This window comes from Clinocottus analis, unplaced genomic scaffold (genome assembly GCF_023055335.1).
Source record: "Clinocottus analis isolate CAN_PGR_092001 unplaced genomic scaffold, fCliAna1.0.p SCAF_2, whole genome shotgun sequence".
NCBI lineage: Eukaryota > Metazoa > Chordata > Actinopteri > Perciformes > Cottidae > Clinocottus > Clinocottus analis.
The window spans coordinates 7,593,125-7,615,986 of NW_027175931.1; the positions used below are offsets into that span (position 1 = coordinate 7,593,125).

The window sequence follows — 22,862 nt, forward strand, 5'->3', positions numbered from 1 at the left end:
GAGGGATTTTGATGAGGAGATAATACTGTTTTCCTCATTATTTTTCACTAAATCTTCCGTGTTGTCTTTCAGATAGATCAACATCAAAGATTAGCTTTTTTTTCTTCATTATTTTACTTTACACTTGCTTTCTTGTACTATCATGGTGTGCTATCTCTGTTGATAATGCAGTTGAAGTCATGGTGCTGCTCCCAGCTGGAGTTCCCCTTCGCTACCCAGAATTATTTTGGACCTCCCTCTTTGATGAAGGGGCGTTGGCTTGCAGTGATGAAGTAATGTCCATTACTGAACAAACAAACAGGATTATTTGCTTTAAGTAGACTGAGACACCCTGAATTACACACATACACACACACACACACACACACACACACACACACACACACACACACACACACACACACACACACACACACACACACATCATCCAATCATCTGTACTAAGTGTCCCTACTGCCCCACATGTCTAAGTACAGCTATGGCCTTTCACTTATCAATCATCTGCACATGAAACCACAATTTTTTTTTCCCTTTGAACATAGCATATTTACTTTTTTGCTAACGTTTACCTTACAGAAACATATATGTTTATGAGCCGAAATGCTCTCATGGAGTCCATTGGACCGGGGGAATTTCTGGTCTAAATCAAATATAAACTTTGAGACCGGTGTGAGGGGGGAAATGTCAAAGGAGAAACAGCAATGGGGGGATACAGTTACCTTTAAAAGCTCTCGTCCCTCCACCATATGGCAACCTTCACATCCAGGACTATAACCGCGGTACTCCGTGCTGAAAATCATTACCTTGACTCCGAGAGCCACATAGGGTTTCATGCTCGGCTCGGCTCAGCAACGTATTTAACAGAAATTCCCCTCGAACGTGCTGGGCCCACAGTGTGTGTGTCAAACACAATAGTTGCGTAGACACTGAGATCATATATTGCTGCAGGGAATAACTGTGAAAAATACTTAAGTTGTAGATCTGGTTTGACAAATACATGAGCATAATGCATAACATAGAACATTGTTAAAAGACAGCTGATTCAGCACAATGTGTTCATGAATAGTTTTGTTTTTGTTCCCCACAGCAAACACACGTTTTCACAGGGAATTATGATTCTTAACCGGCGGAGGAAAACAGCTCCTGTACTTCTATTGTGGTGCATTTCTTTTCCCCCAGACATTGTGCTTTGACCTTGCAGATTTTTAAAGGATATTAATATGCAACACACTTGGATTATCTTGTTCGTCAAGCAAAGTGGTAAAAGTTGTGGCAGTTTAAAGGTGAGAGCACATGAAAAGTTCAATGACTTTGTCCAGGTCTTGAGTCAATCTCGCAGGTTAGTTTATGACCACCTGTGGCCAATCACTGTGACCCGTTCAGTCAATCAGAAGCACGGTTACTTCATGGCCAGTGAACAAGAAGTGTGTGTGTGTATCTGTGTGGATCAAAGGTTCCACGGCTGACAGCGCAGCGGTACAGTGTCACACAGGCAGCCCTTTAGGAATGTTCTTCAGCCCAGGGATGGGTTGTGGAGCCTCATTAGCAGAGCCCCCTCTCGCTGTGGCCTGTCAGCCTGCGTTAGGCGCTGCCCACCTCAGATTTGCGCCGCTGGGGGAGCCGCAGCTTCCTGTGAATCGTTTCCGGCTTTGAGTGTCTCTCCGTCTCCTCGCGTGACACCTGGTTGGCAGTCGAAGGACGCTTGCCTGTTTGGTAAGCTGTCCGATCGTCGGTATGCAAACTTGTCTTTTCTCCTTGTCTGACTTCCTTTGCATTGGAAATGTATCCGTCTTTCTGATTAACGTGCTCTCTGTCCTCCCATTTGGGAGAACAATGCTACTTTGCTCCACCTGCACACTGTGTCAACACTGTGAATGGTTCAATCCCTCTTCCACCATGAAGTTCCACCAGCCGCGTGTGCCACTCTGAAGAAGCTCAGTATGGTTCAAGGGTCGTACTGTTATGTCCTGTTTGACTCTATTCACAATTAACCCCAGTATGCTTCCCTCTGTTTTCACTGTACAGTGGAGAAAGAGTTCAGGAAAAGGAAATATAAAACAGTCAGAGCAGTACAATGCTGAGCAGACCTTGCATAGCCACCTTGGCATCAGCTCAAACAAATGACAAACACACCATGTTGTTGCTGCAGTTTGTTTTGTTTAAGCTCCAAACGCCTGTTTTGCATATCAGGTGTTATTTAAAATTTTGATATGAATTTATATGTGTCTGTTGGGTTTTTCCGAGGCCAGGGACATACCTAATGATAAGAAACTAGAAACAAGAATAACATTGACATTAGAAGCAAGTGTGCTCCCGTAAAGCTCGACTGCTGTTTATTACTCAGCCCAATGAAAATGAAATCAAGTCTTTGCACATGGGACACTCCTACATGTTGTTATCGTAGTATCTGTTGGACCGCCTGTCTTCTCCTAACTTATCAAGTTAATATAGGTACACTTTGTATGTTTAACTCAATTGTCAGTGCTGACAGGAACGTATTCAATGACATTGGAAAGATAACCTATTGCCATTGTATATTTGTGGTAATCCATTATTCACAAAGATATGAGCAACGCCCTCACGTTGAGACTCCCTGTGTGTCTTTCCCCAGGTGACGGTGACGATGAGTTTGCCCTCTACCCGTCCGACATCTTGGATGATGTATGCGGCTCCGATGGTGATCCCACACCTTCTTCAGCCCTGGCAGATTACCCGGCGTCCCCTCTGCTCTCCGAGGATGAGGCTTCACCCCGGCACTCCTTGTCATTCCAACACCCGAGCATCTTTTTACCCCAAGAAGATTTGTCCATTCCCCTGGACTTTGAACTGCGAGAGTCAGCGGTTCCGGGCGGAGGCCTGGGCATCTGGAGCCACAGGCGGGTAGATATCGGAGAGCGCTTTGGACCATACGAAGGAGAGCACATGCCTTGTCTCCGAGACCCCACTCAAGGCTGGGAGGTAGGAACAGGATATATGAAGAAGAGTTAATGTGCATATTGTCAATGTAATCCACAATGATTGCTTTACAGAGTCGCTACCTTTCGCACACTCAGATGATTGACAGAATGAATGTTTCAATAAGTGGACTGCAATCCAAAAAAAACTGGCTTTTTTTAAATTTTAGAGTGGTCACCATATTTGGTTTCAATGGTTGCAATGGTTTCAGGTTAGATTACATGGTAGCTAAGATAAATAAATGTGCTCTACTTATAACAGCAGCTTAAGCTTTGGTACAAGTATAAACATGGAAATTGCAGTTTCAAGGATTTTCTGCAACAGTAATAGTACACTTTCTGACAAGGGTCTTTACCTTGGCCAATATACACATTGGCATTCACATCAGGCCTCTTTTTCATATATATATATATATATATATATATATATATATATATATATATATATATATATATGTATATATATATATATATATATATATATGTATATATGTATATTCTCCCATGTCGTCATGCTCACATTTAGCCCAGTGACCACAGAGCTGTTGTTGCTGTTTGTTGCCCAGTGATGTAATATGAGCTCAGTGCCATTGAAAGAAAGGGAGTTGAAGTTGTGCTCTTAACTCAATTAAAATGAAAAGCCATAAATCCTCTTTTCATCCTGGTTAGGGACCCAGTGCGGCCATTGGCAAATCACATATTGGTCAGCCGGCACAAAAAATCGAAGACCGGGTCACAGGACAAGGTCAAAGGTTAGATGCGGCCTCTGTCAGTGTCATGCTAGTTCTGTTTTATAGAGTAGGAGGAAGGGGCTGGCAGAGTATCAGCCTCATTAAGTCTCCTGAAATAGATCCCTTCTAATTTGGATGTGAGGATTTAGTCCTTCATACTCAGGCCTTTGTCCCTTTGTTGGACAGAACCAAGCTTATTAAGAACTGCTGACCATGCAGTTTATAAAATGAAAAGTAACAGGTTTAAATAAAAAGATGATTCAATACAACAGTCCTTGTCCTACCAGATTCTCCCAAACCTTTAAGACCATTTCAATACCGCACTTTAAAGCTGACTAAGAACATGTTGGTAAGGTATCAACATTCGGCTCATATAAATAGTTTTGGATTTGGACTGGTGCTCATTGGGTTTGCATCATAGAGCATTTCTCCAGCTCTTCAGCTCTGACTCAGTGGTTTTGGCGCCTCGAACCAAATCAAAATAAATATCTTTCTTTTTTTCACTCTGGACTACATTTCTCCAAGAAACAACTTCTCCCTCATTATCAACTGCTGGTTGAGACGCAATATATAAATCTTAAACGTCTCTTAAACTGTAGTGAGAAAAAACTTCATTTTTGCCTATTTTCATTATACAGAATGTTAATAAAAAATCTCTGTTCCTCTCTAGGAGATTTACAGATGGTTGAACAAGCTCTTTGGGTTATTCTTTTTCCCAGGGAAGGAAATAAAGGAAAAAGAGGTTTCATGAATTTTAATCCGGTGGTAATTTATGGGGATCTTAAATAATAATATGTATTTAAAAAGCTGAGGAGCTGGGATGTGTGTGTGTGTGTGTGTGCGTGTGTGTCTGGGGGGGAAAGCGGGTGGGGGGGATTGAGGGGAAAGATGGGATCCCGGCGAGGCAGCACTGTATCACAATGTTTAATTACCACCCTGACAGCGAGCCATAACTCTTTCCATTAAGTAAATAAGTTGTAAAGAATTTATGATGAAATGCCACATTATTCAGAATGGATATTCAGTGATGACATCCTTCTGCATTAAATATGGTAAATGCCATTAAGCTCCCCTGCCTCTCCACCCTCTTCTCCCATGCCCACCCGTTTACCATCCCTCATCCGTTGCCCCCCCCCCCCTCCCCGCCTGCAAACCGTCAATATGCCAATAAGCCTGCGGAGGGTCTGTAAAAATAAAATTGATTTGGTAAATGTGAGTTAAGATAGATATGTTTGCTTTCATCATCAATTCCGCGCGGCACAGCGAGGTGATGTCACCGACCGGGGAACGCTAAAGTGGCGCTCCCATCTGGAGCGTTTGATGGAGGGCCCTGAGCGGCCCGGGCCAGTGGTGACAGACTGGGGGAAGTTTGTCACCAGGGAGGCCACCGTTCCTCAGAGCCATCACCATAAATTTGGGGGCTTTATTCATAAAGGGGGCGAGTGAGTTATAGCGTCCGTGATATTTATGAATACAGGAATGGTGACTTATGGGAAAGATAGCTCCGGTAAATAAGAGGCAGAGAGGCAGCAATGAGGGGTCTGCTGGGCCGAGATGCACACCTCCACTGCTGCATGCAGAACCGGACTGCTGACTGTGCCAGTAGTCATAATGCTCACTGTGTGAGTGTGCATGCACTTCTTTGTGTGTGTTTGTGAGCTGCCTTAAAGATTTTAGAACTTAATCGTGTGCCAGAAGTCTGTCAATTTATCACAACCCAAGCACTTTGTTGACGGAAGATTTATTTTCAGTAAAAAAAACAGTCAAATGTAAACTGAAATGAATGAATGCACGAACAATGAATTAATTTAATCTAATTTGTCTTTACAACAGAACAATATTCACATATTAAAAGAACAATGGGAGTTTTTAAATACATCAAAATGTCTTTGAATATCTAAATAGAAAGTGAAGTGCCCTTTCAACCCTGGAGAATACTCCCAGAACAAAGCTGATGGCCAAAGTTCAGCACATGGGCTGGGCTTGTATTCATCTAACAGGGGGGAAAATAATGGAAGTTGAAGTACTCAATATGTTTTCCCAGAGTTTATGCAATAACTTCACTTAAGTAATAGACTACAAATAGAATTCAAATTATAAAACATGAACTGTAAAATATTGCATTGCAACTTTCATGAATGGGATGAGGTAGCCGGCTCTCGCCCACAGTATTTGCATACATTTCTCCATGGCCTCCTTGAAAGTACTCTTAACGCCTGGATGCCCACCAGTCCATATTCTGCTGTCTCTCTCTCTGAATCGTTAGGCACATTGAAATTCAAACTCCATTTGTGTCTGTCTTCTTCTCAGCGGCGGCAACAATGAGACAGAGAGTTAGAGTCCGGGAGAGAGTTATCCAGCACTCAATGAGCCTTTGGGCTCACCCAAACTCGCAGCCCCACGGGATTATGGGTCCTGGCCTTAGAAAACTGGGTGCCTCCTGCTGTAGGAGCAATGGGCGGAGCAGGTTAGGGGTGCGAGAATGGATGGGATGGTGAGTGGGGCGGGACAGGGGCGCTTTAGGGCCTTTGTGCACCTCTTGAGTGAGAGGCGGAGGTGCAGGTGGAGGCGATAGTATTGGTGGTGGTGGTGGGGAGGTGGTGAAGGAGATTAGCAGTGATGGTGAATAGGAGTAGAGGATTAGGTGGCTGGGCAGGGCCTTTCCTGGCTCTGCCTGTCTCCTGAACCTCCCGGTCTTGAGAGGATGGAAGGAGGAGAAGCAGCTGCCTGGCCGGGAGGAGACCCATCATTTAAACTGGTGTCAGATGAAAATCTTGCTTTTCTAATGATCTACTTCGAAAAACAAATGTGTTTGCATTCTGTTTGTATTAGTGTTGAATCAGAAACTTTAAATTTGAGATTTCGAAAGACATATTTTTTATAGAGCTTGTAATTATGGTGCCAGCAGGTGATTTGTCTCATTTACATAACAGCGGACATTACCAGAAAATCTAACGTGCTAAATTTACAGGCAACTGTAGTTCATCTGTCATTACTTCTTTTGCTTTTTACATGTCCAGACAGTGTGAACTCTGGGTAAGGTCGATCCTGGAATCATGGTTTTGTGGGTTGCATGTGTGCGCACACATACACTCTTGTGTGTGCATGTGTGTAAGACAGAGTGTGAGAGCGTGGATGGAGGGCGTTTTGAGAGGGCGTGTTTTTTGTGCGCGGATAAGCCGCTGTCCTGAATGAATGCAGATGTCTCTGGCTGGCTGTCCGCCTGTTCCCTGTGCACTGACGGCCTGTCACCTCTCTCTGTCACAGGGAGAAAGAGCCACTCTTGGTCCTCCTAAAAGCCCCTTAATCCCCGAGCCCCTGCCACATCCCTTCCACTGTCAGCGGAGATGGCCCTGCCCACAGCAGCGCTTAGAAAGGCAGGCGCTAGGGATGAACCCCTCTGTCACTCACGCACCTCTCAATGGACACACATCCTCACATTTTCACACACACGTACACGCACATATAGTTTTTTTTAGAAATACTAAGTGAAAAAGTCCTGTGGATGCAAAGGCGATGTGAATGGCGGTTGTCAATGCATTGTGCCGCGTGAACACAACGGCTGCGCTGACATCATTGTGGGACCTTTTCTCTTTCATGAGAAGAGCACTAACTAGCGGCTGAGACACTGTCTGTAATTATGAAGGAGCCACTCACAGCATACACTCGGGTCTCGTCGCCACTTAATGAATCGTAATGAGGACAATAAAGATCATTAAACTCTGTTGTGTGTGACCGGATAGTATAAGGAGGGAAATGTGTCAATGTGCAGACGTAATGTCCTACACAAGAGACGGTTGAGGAAACACATGGCTTTTAATTATACCTTCTTTTAATTGTAAATACAGCGACACTTCTGAGCTCTGTCAGTTGTTTTTGGCCTGCTTCGAGGTTGACCAACATTTTTGTCTGGAAATTAAGTTGTCACTATTCTAACAAATCTTTGATTTCCTACTATATCTAAAATACTGCATGTCGCAACAACCAGTCACGGTATGTTTTTCGAGGACTGAATTGATTGCCAATTGATTAGTTGAATTGGCCCCCATCCCCGTTGAGTAAATAGCATGTGCTTAACCTGCTGCGCTACCAAAACAGCCCTGTCCTCTAGCTTCCTTCACATGGTGCAGAGTGTGCAGCCCCACAGCGCCTTCAGCCGCGTGTGTCCGAGTCTGCTTTTGTCTCTCCTGGTGTCCGTGAGGGAGATGAGCTCCCCCTTCAATGGAAATGGAGCTTGATTGTCTTGGACGGGAGTGATGTCCATTCGAAAATCCTAAAGACAAAACAAGCTGGGGGTCCGTCTCCCTGCCTCTCAGTTGATCGGTAATCCCACTCTTTGGGTTAATCTGTTGTTTGTTGGTGCTGGTTGAGGCGTGTGTTTGTCTGTTTATGTGTGTGTGTGTGTGTGTGTGTGTGTGTGTGTGTGTGTGTGTGTGTGTGTGTGTGTGTGTGTGTGTGTGTGTGTATTTTGGTGGTAAGGGGGGGTGGGCGGGGTATAATCTCATGTGAGAGAAGAGGAGGCACATGAGAGAGTGTGGGAAGATTCCCATGTATGAGTGCAGGATAGTAAAATCCTCTCCACTTTCTTCTGAGGTGTCTTTTTTCTCACAGTAAAACAGGACAAAAAAACAAATTTCAGATTTCCCCCTCATTCCCTCCTTCCACTCCCTCTTCCTCCCTCATGCTCTGTCTGAGTTCCCAGCAGGGAGGGGAAGCTAAGTTAACTAACTGAACAAAGTCAGAGTGAATTGCAGAAGGACAAAGGCGGGCGGTAGTGGGGGCTATGCCAGTTGGAAGGTGTAGCCAGCAGCACAATGCCAGGTGAAGGAGGCTCTTGTCAGGGGTCTATCCAAGTAGGTCAAAGGTCATGGACCTAATTAGATCTGAAGTGAATGGAAGGACTTGTTTGATTGAAGGAAGAGGCCGGAAAAGGAAAGATGAGGAAGGAGGAGTTCACCTGTTTGAAAAGCTCAGAGGGGGGGCATGTTTCTCCCCCCATTATATCTGACCAGGCGGGAGGCAAAAAAAAAATCCGACTCGCTGATAGCTCCCAGTGGGAGTCAAAAAAGCGAGGCTGATCTGATCGGAAACACATGCAGGGCAAATTCAATAACACAATGACAAACGTCTAGACGGCCGCAGATATAATAGAATTTATATGCAGGTGCATTGACTCATCGGTGGAATATATAAATGCCACCGCCTTGTAACACACATTTATATAATCTGTCCTCAGCTGTTATAGCACTCTGGACACACTGAAAAAGATGTACACTGCAAGACTTTTCGAAACAAGGAAGCTTCAAAGTCGCTGTTGAAGCCATTATTTTCAAGGCATCTCTGTGTTATCAGATGATTTACAGGGAAATAAAAGGGAAGTAAAATGGGAGGTGGCCTGTAGCAAACGCTTACCAGCTTGCATTCATTCTAACACAATCATTTTGATTTTCATGATGCTTACCAAAGAGACATTTCTTTAAGGTTAGACCGATTAATTTACAACTCAATCTGCAGTAAACGTGGTGGAATCTTTGAGGTAACTTTAGGAAGGGGCTATCGGGAATGTGCTGCGGACTCCACATAGCATAAGAGCACTTTTAATTAGACGCACCTTGTCAACTGTCAAAAAAAAGGGCTGTTATTAATTCACACACACACACACACACACATACACACACACACACACACACACACACACACACACACACACACACACACACACACACAAAAATGTGCCCCCTGCACTCTGCACAGATAGGAGTGAAAATGAGGGGACCCCTAAACGGCATACAGGAAACAGAGGTGATGAATTCCGTGTGCGGGGCCACAGAGAGAGGCTCATAGATACCTTATCTAGGGGGATTGATAGGGGAAGGGCCTTGCCTTAAAACACACTACTGATTGTTTCCAAATGTCGTCCCAATGGGGAGGGTTAGCGAGAGGGAAATACGGCGACTCAGGGGCAGAGCTTGCAGGCTTTTTATTGGTCCAGTCCGGGGAAACAGAGAGGGAACAGCAACTCTGTCCTGGCTTTGCTGCCCCGAGTTGCTGCTAGTGCTTAACTAGCAGTCAGATCGCATTACTCAGACAGTAAATCTAAGTACCGGTTAACGCAAATAATCAAGAGCTAATACTGCTCTACAAAACCACTTTCTCTGTGTCTGTGGTCAGCGCTGCTCAAACAGGCTTGGCCCTCTGTCCTCTTAGCCTCTGCCAGAGTCTCCCTCACTCTCTCACGGCTATTACAACCTACACACAGTCATATCTCCATAAACGTATGTATCCATGTATCCCGTATGGAGTGTGCTGCTCCGTGTGCTTAGTGTGTGTGCATATATGTGCGTGTGTTCACTCACATGTTTAAATCTCTCTTCTGTCTCTGTGCTGCAGTTCAAAGGGTAATGGGACATTGCGGTCTGGTTTGAGAGCTTATTACTGGGTTAAGCGCTAAAAAACGCAGGCCGGGCAACATTCAGCACAGTAACACCGTAGCCCTCTTACAATTACTCCATATTGCCGGTCCAATTAGAGTGGAGCAGTTCCAAAACCAGAACTAAAAACTGCCAGGTTTAGAGAGAGAGAAAGCAGAGGCCCCGGGTGGCAGTAATGAGGTCTTAACCCTGACTTTGCTCTATTATGTCATAATGCTTTAATTCGAGCCATATGATAGGCTGCTGTGCACTCTTATGTTATTGGAAAGTCAATATTTGTGAGCTGGCCCTGTCTGGTCCCCTCAGATGTGACCTAGGAGTGAATGCAAAAAAAAGCCCAAAATTGCTAAAGAGTAAATGATTGACAGAAGGGAAGACCACATCAGGTTGCTCAAAAATGTTACATTATTGTATGATGAGATGAATAATATGTCACGTCTTCACCAGCTAATAGATACTTTGTCACAAATATAGTTGTAATCAATGGAAAGGCGATAAACTTCGCACCTCATCTGAAATAACATCCAGGCCATTTAATTGATCCGTATACATAACAGCATCTGTTATGTATACTATGGATGTATATGGTATGATTACTGTTTTATTTGTCTTTTACTTAAAGATGTGTCTACTTTAACATGGTGGAAAGTACATGTACCAAAGTACCTGCTCAACTTACAATTATGAGGTACTAGTACTTTACATTGCTATTCTACTACTACTATTTCAAGGGAAAACGTATACTTTCCTCCCAAATATATCTATCTGAAAGCCATATTTAGAAAGTACTTTTCAGATTTAATATAACACATATAAATGCATAAACTTTTTGGAATAAAGCTAAGCTACCCAACATAAGTTAATTCAGCTCCCCCACAACCCACTATAATCTTAAAATCAGTTAATATCATATATGAGAATATACTACTCTGGAAGGGGGCAGTTGCCATAATGAGTACTTTTTGGTTTAATATTTGAAGCACGTTTTGCTTGTAGTTACATTTTGAATGCTGGACTTTTCCTCATCACTGCTCTCCTGCCCAAACACGGGAGACCAGCCACTCACGTCGGGATGACCCTGCAATCCAAAGCAGTTTTTTGGCCCACTGTAGCAAGTGCTAATTAACTAAAAGGATGTTTGTTAATATTTGGTACAGTGTTTGAAGGTCACATTTTAAATGAGTGTCGCTCTTGTATTTAATGGGGTTAATTACCATGGTAATTACCACGGCTCACATCCAGGTCAATAATTGTTTTGTAATTGCTTTCAGGTTACATAATAATGATACAGTCCATCAATTTCTGTCATTGCATAATTTTAAATAGGGGAAGTTTAATTATGTTCAAAATAAACATGCATTCCTTTTGAATAATGAGAACAAAGTGGCAAATATTATGGTTTGAAGTGAATAAATGATCGTACCTGCTTGTCCAGCTTTAGTAACTAGTTTAAAATGATTTAAAACTTATTCTTAGTCTATATCTGTACTTTGGCTGAAAACCTATTGAGCAATGGCTCAATAGGTTTTCCAATAATTCTCAAAATACGTTTTTTGGAGTATAGCCAAAGTACAAAAACATAATGGCTGCTTTCCTGCAAATGCTTTTTCTAAAGTCTCACGATGCTGCACTAGAGGGTACATATGCTGCAAATCAGACTTCACTTGTGTTCTGTAGAGTTACATTTCTTGTTTACACTCCAAGTGACTCGAGGAATGTTATTCTAACTCCATTACAGCAGCTTTTGCAGAGTATCTTTTTCATACCATGCATTGTTCATTGTTTGAAGATGTAAATTGAGCAATAAAAAGGGAATGTTTCTGGGATATATTGGATTAGACATCCAGCATACTGTATGCGCATGTGTTTTGCATTAGAGATTTCTAAACTTTTGCTTTAGGGGTAAGGGATTGGGCTCTACACATGGCAGTCACCCTAAAATTCACAGATAAATGCAGCTCGCTCATGCAAAGATGGTGGGGAATAGATAGTGTTCCTCTTCCCGGGGGAGAGAGTGGAGGGTGACTGGGATGAAAAGGGGACTTAAAACATACTTATGCAGAGCGACTGAGAGGGTAGTCTGTGAGAAGATAGGATAGGCAAAACTAGACAACTAGATGGGGTGAAAACAAGAGTGATGGATGAGGCAGACGAGAGACAAAGACGGATAAAGGGGAGAGAAAAGTACAAGAGAGAGAGAGACTAAATCAGTCATAGTGAATGAAAGAGAGCAGAATGAGCTGAGAAGGTGGAGAGAGAACTCAATGTCCTGTCTCTGGTACGTGCCGAGGGAGACAGATTTCCCAATGGAGCGTTCCCAAGTGTCCCTCTGCAGTCCGTAATAGGATTTTCCAGGCTACAGCAGGTAGTTTGTGAGGGAACTTTGTTCATCGGTGCTCACAGATAAGGGTTATTGCAGCCCAAAGGTTCCTCCACTACACTGGGCGCTCTGGGAGTCTGTCGCTCCCTCCTCGCCGGGTCTGCGCTGTCAGCACCAATCCGTCACAAAGGATTTCTTCCTGCTAAACTCAGTGGCCATTTCTGACATCTCCAACAAACTAATTGTTGTCTCCAGTCCTGGCAAGCCCTGTGAAGTCCTAACGAGTTAGCGTCTTCTGCACAGATGGGAAAGAATTGCAAAATATATACGTCTCAGCCGAATTATGCTTTGTCATGAGCCCTAAACAGGAGAGGAGACGAGAGAGGATGCCCAGACTAGACCAGACCGGGCCAGAGGCCCTGAGAGCAGAGTTTGTGTCATCCGTATTATCTCCTCTGGTTGTCCTCTTTCTCCAAGCTTCCCTTCCCTCCGAGCCACTTTATGACATGCATTGTAGTGTCTTAAGAGTTCTGGGCAGCCCCTGATCGGGCCATGCGGGGCTTCTCTCTGGCCCGAGTGACAGTGGGATCAGGTCCAACCACCACCCAGGACACAGAGCCATAAATCATCCTGCTGGCAGCGGGCTCCACTTCCTTTACAGCAACCAGTTCCTGCAGGGCACAAAAAGGCCTTTGTGGGCTCTCGGCTGCTAGAGCTTCTCGTCTTTGAGGATTCTGAGGTTTATGAGCAATGTCTGTGGAGGACAGAGAGAGTTTACACAAACACTCTTTCTTTCTCTTTTTAAGTAAGTTTAATAATGCTATGACTGCACTATGGCTAATAGCCACTGAATGTGAACACCTGTTGAACAGCGGGTCTTGATCAGATCAGCCACTGTTTGTTTGTGTACATCACCATAGAAACTTCACTTAGATAAAGTCATCAGCCTTTAGTTTTTGCAGGAGCCCAATTTGGCCATTTCATCACTGTGTAGCGATGTGTGAAGAATCAGACTGCCAGAGCTGCGGTGGTCCTCTCCAAAGGTGGCCTCCCTCCATCACTCCATCTGCCCCCCTCCCTTCTCCCTCTTTTACATTCCTCATTTCCACCAGTCTCCGTCCTCCTTGTGTGTTTGGATGGCTCCACCTCACTGTCAGGCTGTGAGGGACGGCTGTTTTCCTTGCAGGCCAGATCAAGACAGGAGATTGGCCCCAGGGGGCCCGAAGATGTGAAGCTTCTGACACGTCCCGTAAATCTAGGGTGTCCCATCTCCAGTGCTGGATCTGCGTGCCGCAATGAGAACACCAATGAGGCGTGAGGATGAACATTCCTCAGGCCGTTCTCACACACAAACCCCCAGGTTTTGCTCAGAGAATAATACCTCGGTGCCCCTCTTCTCCGACTGGGGAGATGTCCACCTCAGCAAATATTCTGTCTTTCCACCCCTGGTGAAGTAAGTTCCCAAACCCCAACTTTTTTGCCATAAAAGTTTTCACAAGAAGACTGCTTGCTTAGTGTATGGTTTTGTGTTTGTGTTACATGATGAATATGAAATGGTGTGTTATTCTTGTGTCTATGAGAAGCAGTTACAAAACGCTAATGCACTTAAATCCCATAATCCTTTGCAATGTGTGTCTCAATCTAACAGTGTGGGGCTGGCAGGCCTCCGCAAATACAAGCAGATGAATTAATATACTCACTCACGTACACATATGTTCTTGCACATACAGTAAGGAAAACATATTGCTCCCATGTATGTGAGGTAGTACAATTGTGGACCTTTGTACATAATATCTATCTATATTGAACTATTTCAAATTAGAAATGTACAAATATATTACAGGTCAGGTATTTTTTACTAAATGTTTGGCCCATGCTGACATGTGTGTGTCATGTTGCAGCACACAGAAAGACAAGCAGACGGCCAGTTGCAAATCAGTAGAAAGAGGTAATTTGGACAAGGAGACAGACAGAATGAAGGTAGACTGACCAAACAAGAAAAAACTGCAGACAGGCTGGCCCGACCATGTGTTCCCTTTTCTCCCCACCCACCCGGCCACGTTAGCCACGTTAGCCAGATTTTTCACCCAAATGGAAATGCAGCCTGTCATTTCCACGAGCCTCCAACCGCTCTGTCTGTCCAATCCGTCACAGCGTGCCGGCGGCCGCGTAAATAGGCCTGCCACTCTCACTGTCATCTGAGTAAAGGATGTCCCATCGTTACCACAGGGTGGGACTAGGCAGCACTCAGGTCCACTTTCACTCCTCCTCATTTTCCCTCCATCCTCTTGCCCCCTCCTCCTTTCGCAACCTCATCCATGATGAGCCTTTTGGACCTCCACAGTGGTAGTGAAATTCAAGGTGTTTGGGGGAGCTTTCTCAGAACACAGGCATGTGTATTTTTTTTCTGTGTGCGATGAATGTTCCCCCCCCAATCTTCCACCTTATACTCCAATCTCCCCATCAAGAGTCAAAAGCAATAGTATAATAGGAGCAGAGGTGAGGTGAAATAAATTGTGTCCTGGACCGGTAACCTAACAGCCATCATAAATAATGTAGACCTATTTGAAGGGGAAGATGGGGCATTAGAAGCTATTTACACACTGCAGGAGCTGTGCTATCGATCAGCACGGGGCGTCCCATAGATAAGAATAGGATGATGTCATGGTTATTTATGGTGATTCCCGATAGTAAGGCTACAGAAGGGGTTTCAAGCCGACAGCATCATCAGTTTTTTTGGGGTGCGGGGGGGTATGATGCATTCTGTCATCAGTGGAACAATCAGCAGGGTGTTTGAAGGAGGTGAGGTGTAGCAGCAACATGCCTCCGACATACACATACCAAACATACACACACATGCATGGACCCGCACATGCAGACAACCTGCACACACAAACATTACACATGCATACAAATGCACACAATGCTAAGATAAATGCCACTGGTGTGATTAGGGTCCATAAAAAGTAGTTAGAGGAGATGGCTCAAAGGAGATAGAGTACATCTCGCTCTCCATGCTTCACATACACCAGCATACACTTATATGAAGAGTGCAATAAAACACTGGTTCTCCACTGCTGTGCTCTGAAGTGAGCCAAAGGGTCAGGTCACATAAGTACATGAACCTCAGTTGTGTTGGATGAGAATTCAGAAACTGTGAGATCTGGAGACTGGCAAAGGTGTGCCATGGGATTTTACTTGATGTCTCACAAACTGTAGAGGGAGAATACATAATAATATCTTGGTAAAGAAAAATCTCTTATTCTTGGAAATATCTTGTTCTTTTGGAACATTCACATTTGAGTGCTGAGTGCAACGTCATTGTAATGGGTAACCATTAGCTGCATCCTCAGAGGTTTGTTTTCAGGATGTCTTCCTGTTATTTGTTCTCCCTGATGGGCCTTAACAGAATATATATATATAACTTAGAAACATGATGGGAGTTTAGAATTCAAAGAAATATAAAATCAACTTTATATCAACATCTGATGGAAAGATTAGGAAATACAAGATTTGATGTAAAACTTAAATGGGAAAAATAAATTAGTGTGAGTATTACAGAAGATAAATGGTTGTATAAAAAATGTGTAGTGTTCACACTGGTAACTGAGCATAGAAACATAAATGGACTTGTGTCCACACGTAGACTTTGTATGGTGCTGTTTTAACAGTGTTGGGACGCAGGAAACACACACACACACACACACACACACTCACACACTCACACACACACACACACACACACACACACACATACATACAATACATCAATAAACATACTTAATTCTGCCATAAGCTTTAAAAATGGTTGATGAGAGAGAGCGAGAAGGGTAGAACTACAGAAGGAGAGACTCCCACAGCTAAGGGAGGTGTGGTGGGGCAGTGGAAAGAGGAGAACAGGAGGGGAGTAAAAGCTGGCACGACTCCACAGTGTTTTCTGTCGCTGGCCCCTCGGAGCAGGAACATTATTGTGAATATTAGTTCAGAACTTCTGGCACCCATCCAGACACCGGCCTCTGCCTGTGGAAGGAGGCAGGGGGGGGGTTAGCAGCAGGGTTCAAGTCCCATCATACACACACACCACTACTGCCATTAACCACCACACCCCCCCATCTCCTCGGCACACTCAGGACTAGAAAGGCTCCACAACAACAAGATGTGTGGAGCCTAAAGTCCTGCCCAGCCCTGATAACAAGTCCCAGCTTTTTAAAAAAATAAGCAAACACATGTGGTTGTTTGATGTCTCCCTTATCTTAGCTAACTTTAAATTCTCAGAGAGTTTCTCCAGCGAGATCAAATTCAGTAATTAATCTGCTCTCTTTTTTTTTATGAATTGTGATTGAGCAAAACTTTTGCTCAAACTCAAAAGCTCACAGCCATATCCGCGCACCAGTGGAGCTTCCGGCAGGCTCCTTTCATTCCGCTAATGAGAAAGTGGCTAAAAAGCCTGGAAAAAGTCTGTCAAATCCCGCAAGGACTTGTTTTGCTAAGAAACATTCAAGTCGTGTGGTAATTCTTGGATGAGCGCTGAGGAAGTACACAGTCATTTGTATATTTGTCATAATAGGGCTCAGTGCTGTCCACAGGTGTCTGAGGGCCGGATCAAAAACACATTTTCAAATGTAACGCTTTTGTTTTTCTTTGAGTGTCTCATTGGAGACGAGGATAAATTGAGCCTAATGAGTTCGGGGAAAGACAATGACAGAAACCGAGCTGCTGGAATTATAATTAATTTTCGAGCTTCAGGAGTAAGTAGGCTTAAGGCGAGGATGCCACTGAAAGGGCAGAAAGCAGCCTGGCACAGAGTTTAAATAACATAAAAACACAAAGAGACCGAAGTAGGAGTTGGGAGAAGTGGAGAGGGCACCTCCCTTTAATGGGAGGAGGAGGCGAAAGAGGAGGGTGTAAGGTCTATTCAAGAGGAACAAGGAGACACAATGCAACAGGGTCAATGCTGGGTCAGCAAAGTCCATGAACCGCAGGGTACAAGTGGTGGCAGGCAGCAGTGAGCCTGCAGAACAGAGACAGGTGAGCTGTCAGCGAGCAATCCGCTATTTTATTGTCAGAAGAATGTGATGCAGAAAGGTGTTTCTGAGAGCCGACGGGTAGACCTACGCACTCCCAACTAACAGCGCAGCATTACACTCTGCTAATGCGTTTGTGTATGCACTTAAGGCAGCGGGTTTGTGGAGTGAAGACATCCAAGGGCTTTGTTAAGGTCTTTTGACAAAGCCATCACAAAGGTCATGTATCTATAAGTATCTCTTTGACCTGTCACCCTTGACCCCTCAGCCAGCCAACACAACAAGGGGCTTAGGGAGAGGTGTGACCGTGGTAACGCGATGGGTCAGTGAAGGGACAGATGGGATCGTGTGCATGGCATTTTTACACTTGCATTATCCTGTTTGAAGGCCCATACACACCTGCATGCGTAGACGTGTAGGTACAGTGTGTGTGCTCTTTATCAGAGAGAGAGTGTGTGTGTGTGTGTGTGTATGTACCTGCTTCATATCTGTCGCCCTCATAAGCGCAGTCATTAAGAGAGGGCACATTGAGGTCTCTGTTGCACTCTTACACAATAAAAAAAACAGCCCCCCCTCCTGCAACGCTAAACTAGCCCAACGAGGATGAGTCGTTGGGCTCCCAGGTCTCGAACCCAGCCTGCCCTGGGGGGCAGGAGAGAGGTGGGGGTTTTGTCTCGCACCCCCCTTTTGTTAGAGTACCCCCCGTAATAAATCTGGATCTGGTAAATAGCCCATGAATAAAGGGAGATTTTATCCTCGGTGGCACAGGGAAGATTTAGTGGGCAGAGGCAGCGTCGCCTCTCTTCTGAACAACTACAAAGTGGTCACTCAGCGAGCCTTAAGAGGCATAAAAAGCCTGCAGTAGTTCATTAAATCTCCAGCATGAAGATGGGACCGCTGCGGCGGTGATTTACGGCAGTCAGGTGCGTATAGAGGCAGCGGCACTCAGCCCCACCTCTCATTCTCTGTCTGTCCCAATGAGGAAATAACTAAGCATGCTGCGCTATTTATTGGCTGCATATTTGGGAGACACAGAGAGCGAGGGACGGGGGGACACTGTGAGGACAGAGAATGGGCTGAATTGGAGACAAAAGTGGTGTTTTTTCAACCCTTGTTTCTTTTTGTCAAACGCTGAATACGAGCAAGGAATCATACCCGAGGCTTTCTTTGATTATCAGCCATTTTAGTGTGGTTCCAGGTGGATGGGCTCGGCCTGAATGAAGAGTCACTTGGGGTCACAATGAGTAAAGAGTCAGCGGTTAAAGGACGAGAGTGAACTTTTCACTCCGAAAAGCCGGTTGACTAACTGGCTTTTTAGTTCACTGGAAACATGGGAACATTATTCTGGCAACTTTTCTTCATTCAACATCATGCTTTTGAGACTTTACTTTTAATAACTTTTGGTATTAAATATTTCTGGTAATAAAATACGATAACATTATTTGTTTGAAGCCATATTCAAACCGTCTCTTTTCTCCTTAAATAATGCCCATTGGTATAGTAACTGTCCCTTTTCACGCACACATGCAAATCCTCGCCTCCTGCCTTTAAACTGACCTTGCTCTAATCAGTTCACCTTATTTTTCCAATGAAATAATCAGCCGCACTCTCTCACCTTGAGGAATTTGCCGTTGAGCCACTTGAGATGGGGAACATTAAATATTTGCTTTCAGATTCTTCTGTGCTTTCTGTCAGTGATAGGGCCTTGACTTACTCAGCATTGTGTTTGTCCCGTTCAAACATTCCCACAGCAGAGAGGCAGAGACATCGAATACAAAGTGCAGTGTGTGTCATCGTTATCTCAGCCACAAAGGATTATTGATAATGTTGTCATGGGAAGGAGTTATGTTTAGATTTTTGTCGACCGTCTCTTAAAAAGTCACGATTGCCCCTCAGTAGCCTTTTAATATCACGCTATTCTCATGCAGATATGGCCGTAAAATATTTTACCCTTTTCAAAAAGACATTGCTGCTGACTGAACTGACTAAATGTTGCTGTCTCGTTGTGGGTAATTTATTATTTAAAATTTTTCATGCGCTCCCATATAAAGTTTACAGTATGCAAGCCAGGTGCTGTACAGTATATTTAATCTCAGGCAGTGGAGATGTCAGAAAAAAATGCCATCATATCATCTGGATGAAAAATCTCTGTCATATTTTTTCCACATAGTTTTCCTGACAGCATGTTTACTTCTCTGAAAAATGAGTTTAAAAAAAATGACCAGGCAAACTTTGACTGTTTACACTCCCATCCTTTTTTCATTCCTGCCTCTGCCTGACTCAGAAGGTCAAAGCAAATCTGTTAATCTCCTCACTGAAGGACAGCATAAGGGCAGATGAATGCCATTTACCATGGGAGTACTGGACTATGACTCTCCAAATAGGATGATTTAGGCTTGTATTAATCAAATTCAGAAATGTCAAGTTCCCCTCTCCTCTATAAAGTTCCTCTCTTTCTCCCCATTTGTCCCTCCTTCCCTCTCTGTCGTCTCTGCTCTCCTGTCCTCTGTACCCTTCATCCTTCCCTCTTTCCATCTCTGATGCCGGGATAAAGATGTAGGGCCTGATCAGTGGAAGCTGATGTCCTAATAGAGAAGTAATGAGAATAGATCTGCTGGCTGCCTGGCTGTCTGCGTGTCCCGACGTGCCGCTGTGTTCAACCACTTATGAAAGACACAAGGGGGAGAGTGCGATGTGCTCTGGCCCTTAGCACAAAGATAATATTCACTGTTTTATCCACCTCTGCCTGACAAATGACTGTCATTAATCAGCAGCCAGAGAGTCCGCCCTGTGCATGCGTGTGTGTGTGTGTGTGTGTGTGTGTGTGTGTGTGTGTGTGTGTGTGTGTGTGTGTGTGTGTGTGCATGTGTGTGCACGTGTGCATGAATGGGATGAAATAGAGGTGAATAAAGAACATGTGCCTTTCTGGGTATTTGTGCAAGGAAGCAATGCAAACACACATACAGATGCACACACACACACACACACACACACACACACACACACACACACACACACACACCTTACAGATTTTACAATAGATAAATATACAGACCATTCACTTATTGGCCTACAGGGTTGTTGCCTCCTAGATTTAGGTTCACCTTCAAGCTATACATATTGTAACGTGTCGAACAGAATAGAAGATAATCTAAGAAGTGTGAGGGGAAAAAAAGGAAAATCAAGTGTATGTAAAGAAGTATGCAAACTGCAAGAGGGACAAGTGGGAGGGTAAATTAATGTGGAGGTTAACGGGCACAAAGGGCCGGTGTGAGGGCCAGTTGTTGGCCCTCTCAGTAGATGAGGTGGCAGGGAGAGAGGGCCCGAGGAGGGCCTTTGTGTGAATGAATGCGTCTCACCCTCCAATGTTATCATGATGGTGAGTCATTAATCACAATCTTGACAAAATACACAGTGACCAAGAATCACACACTTGGTAGCCAAGTGCACACACACACACATGCACACGCACACACACATAATGTACAAGGACATACAAGCGCCCAGTGCTAACTTGCACAGAACGTGTGTGCAAATGTGTGTATTGCTCTGTAACTCACCTGCCCTGCTCATAGACATACTCACTTCTCCTGTGGGCCACAGCAGTGATTGCCAAATAAAAACTAGTACAACCACCAAGTAAATACAAAGAGCTGCTGGAAAAGGCCTAAACTGTAGTCTGATTTATTTTCCCCTTTATTTTGACCAAAATGTCCAAGCATTCTTTATACTTCTACCATTCAACACCTCACCCATAAGGAGTAACACGCTATATGAAAGTCTTTACTAAATCACACTGCTGTAAGGTAAAGGAGGTCTAAGTAGCTAGCTCTGATAGGACTTGGCAGCCAAGTGCTGAGAGCCGCTGGCCTACAAAGCTGGTATCCTATACAGAGGCCCCACTCTCTCTCTTGGCTCTGGTTCGTCCCTTTGGCCTCAGTCTGGCCTCGGTCTGGTCCTACTCGTCCCCGACCCTGCCAAACCTCCACCGCATCCCAGAGGAGCATCCCTGCTTCTCTGCGCCACTCTGCTGCGCTCTGCCAAGTACACACTCCAACTGCCTCACCAAATCCAGGCAAGCCTGACACACATTGCCCCGACTCTCATCAGAGGCCAACCCCCCCAAAACGACCTCCTGTAACCTTCTTCTTCTTTTTCATACACCGTTTACACACACACACACACACACACACACACACACACACACACACACACACACACACACACAACCAAACGTGCAATCCAAAGTCATTTGACATTGGCAGCCCTTTCATATGCACTCGTGCCAATAACCGAACAAATGACTTAATGTTGTGTTGCATGTTGTCATAGTGAACTCTCTTACACTCCTCATTTACAGCCCTCCTAGACTCTTTTTTTTTAAATAGTGCCCCAGTAACTGAACAGAACTCTTTCATTTGCTTGTATTCCAGCGAAAGCCAGAGGTCCCACCTTTCCCATATTTCGTTTTCCTATTTGTCCCTTGCCTTCAGAAACAAAATTACATCTGAATGGATGGTGCAAAACACTTTTGTGTCCCTCTTTTTGTGAACAAATCTGTTCTCACTGCTTTTGCAATGTTTCCCCTTTGTTTCGGGAAAATTAGTTTCAGTATTCTTGAATTGTCACACACACACACATTTTGGGCCTCTTTAGTTTAGTCTATATTGTTATCCTCTGTTCACTGTCTTTCAGTATTTTGATATGTTTTCAGAAGATGCAGATGAAATACATAACTACGTGTAGGGGACAGTCCTTACTGTTACCCTTTCATTGGTTGGTCAGAAATCTAATCCTGCTCCTCAGGCTCCATCAAATTTAGTTAAATTTTTGAAGTGCCTCTCTCCACATCTTGCTTTTTCCCACCTTCCTCGCATCCGTTGAGATCACAGGAGCCACCGTAAGCTCAGAGCAGGTAAGCCCCAGCTGGGATGTGCCCACCTGGGAGTAGCGTGCTGCTGGAACAGTGCCACCCACGGCAGCTAAGATTTTAAGCTTCAGAAGACCGTTAAGTTCCTGCGGTCACTCACAGGAGAGATCGCAGTCCCTGCTTATAGTCAAGCAGCGTACAGAGGAAGCCTTTCAAAACCCGAGAGGAAGAAAAGTGGGAGCGAACCTCAGAAAGAAATCGAGACAGAAAATGTAAGCGAGATGCAAGTCCGTGCAAGTTCAATGTTTTCTGGGCTCGTCGGTGCGTCTCTCGCCTCTGCTTGTGTCCGTCTGTCAGCGAGTGTCCTGAGAAGAATGTGCGGCCTCCACACATATGAGAGCATTTAACGAGGCTGTAGCCGTCGCGTTTAATAGTTCTGGTGATGATAATTGTGGGCTGCGTGATGGCTCGCTCGTTAAAGCCACTGCAGTGAGAGTACATTTCAGGGCTGTAATTGCAGCTCGTTAGGATA

General features: G+C 44.5%; 1 protein-coding gene across 5 annotated transcripts in view; it reads left to right on the forward strand.

Annotated features, from left to right (window-relative positions):
* mecom (MDS1 and EVI1 complex locus) overlaps positions 1–22,862 on the forward strand; it is a 132,539-nt gene that overhangs the window by 42,052 nt on the left and 67,625 nt on the right. For all 5 annotated transcript variants that reach the window (XM_068585409.1, XM_068585410.1, XM_068585411.1 and 2 more), the window contains exon 2: positions 2,612–2,958. In XM_068585409.1, coding sequence (XP_068441510.1) covers positions 2,923–2,958 — 36 coding nt within the window. In that variant the 5' untranslated portion in view covers positions 2,612–2,922. The remainder of the gene's footprint in view (positions 1–2,611; positions 2,959–22,862) is intronic.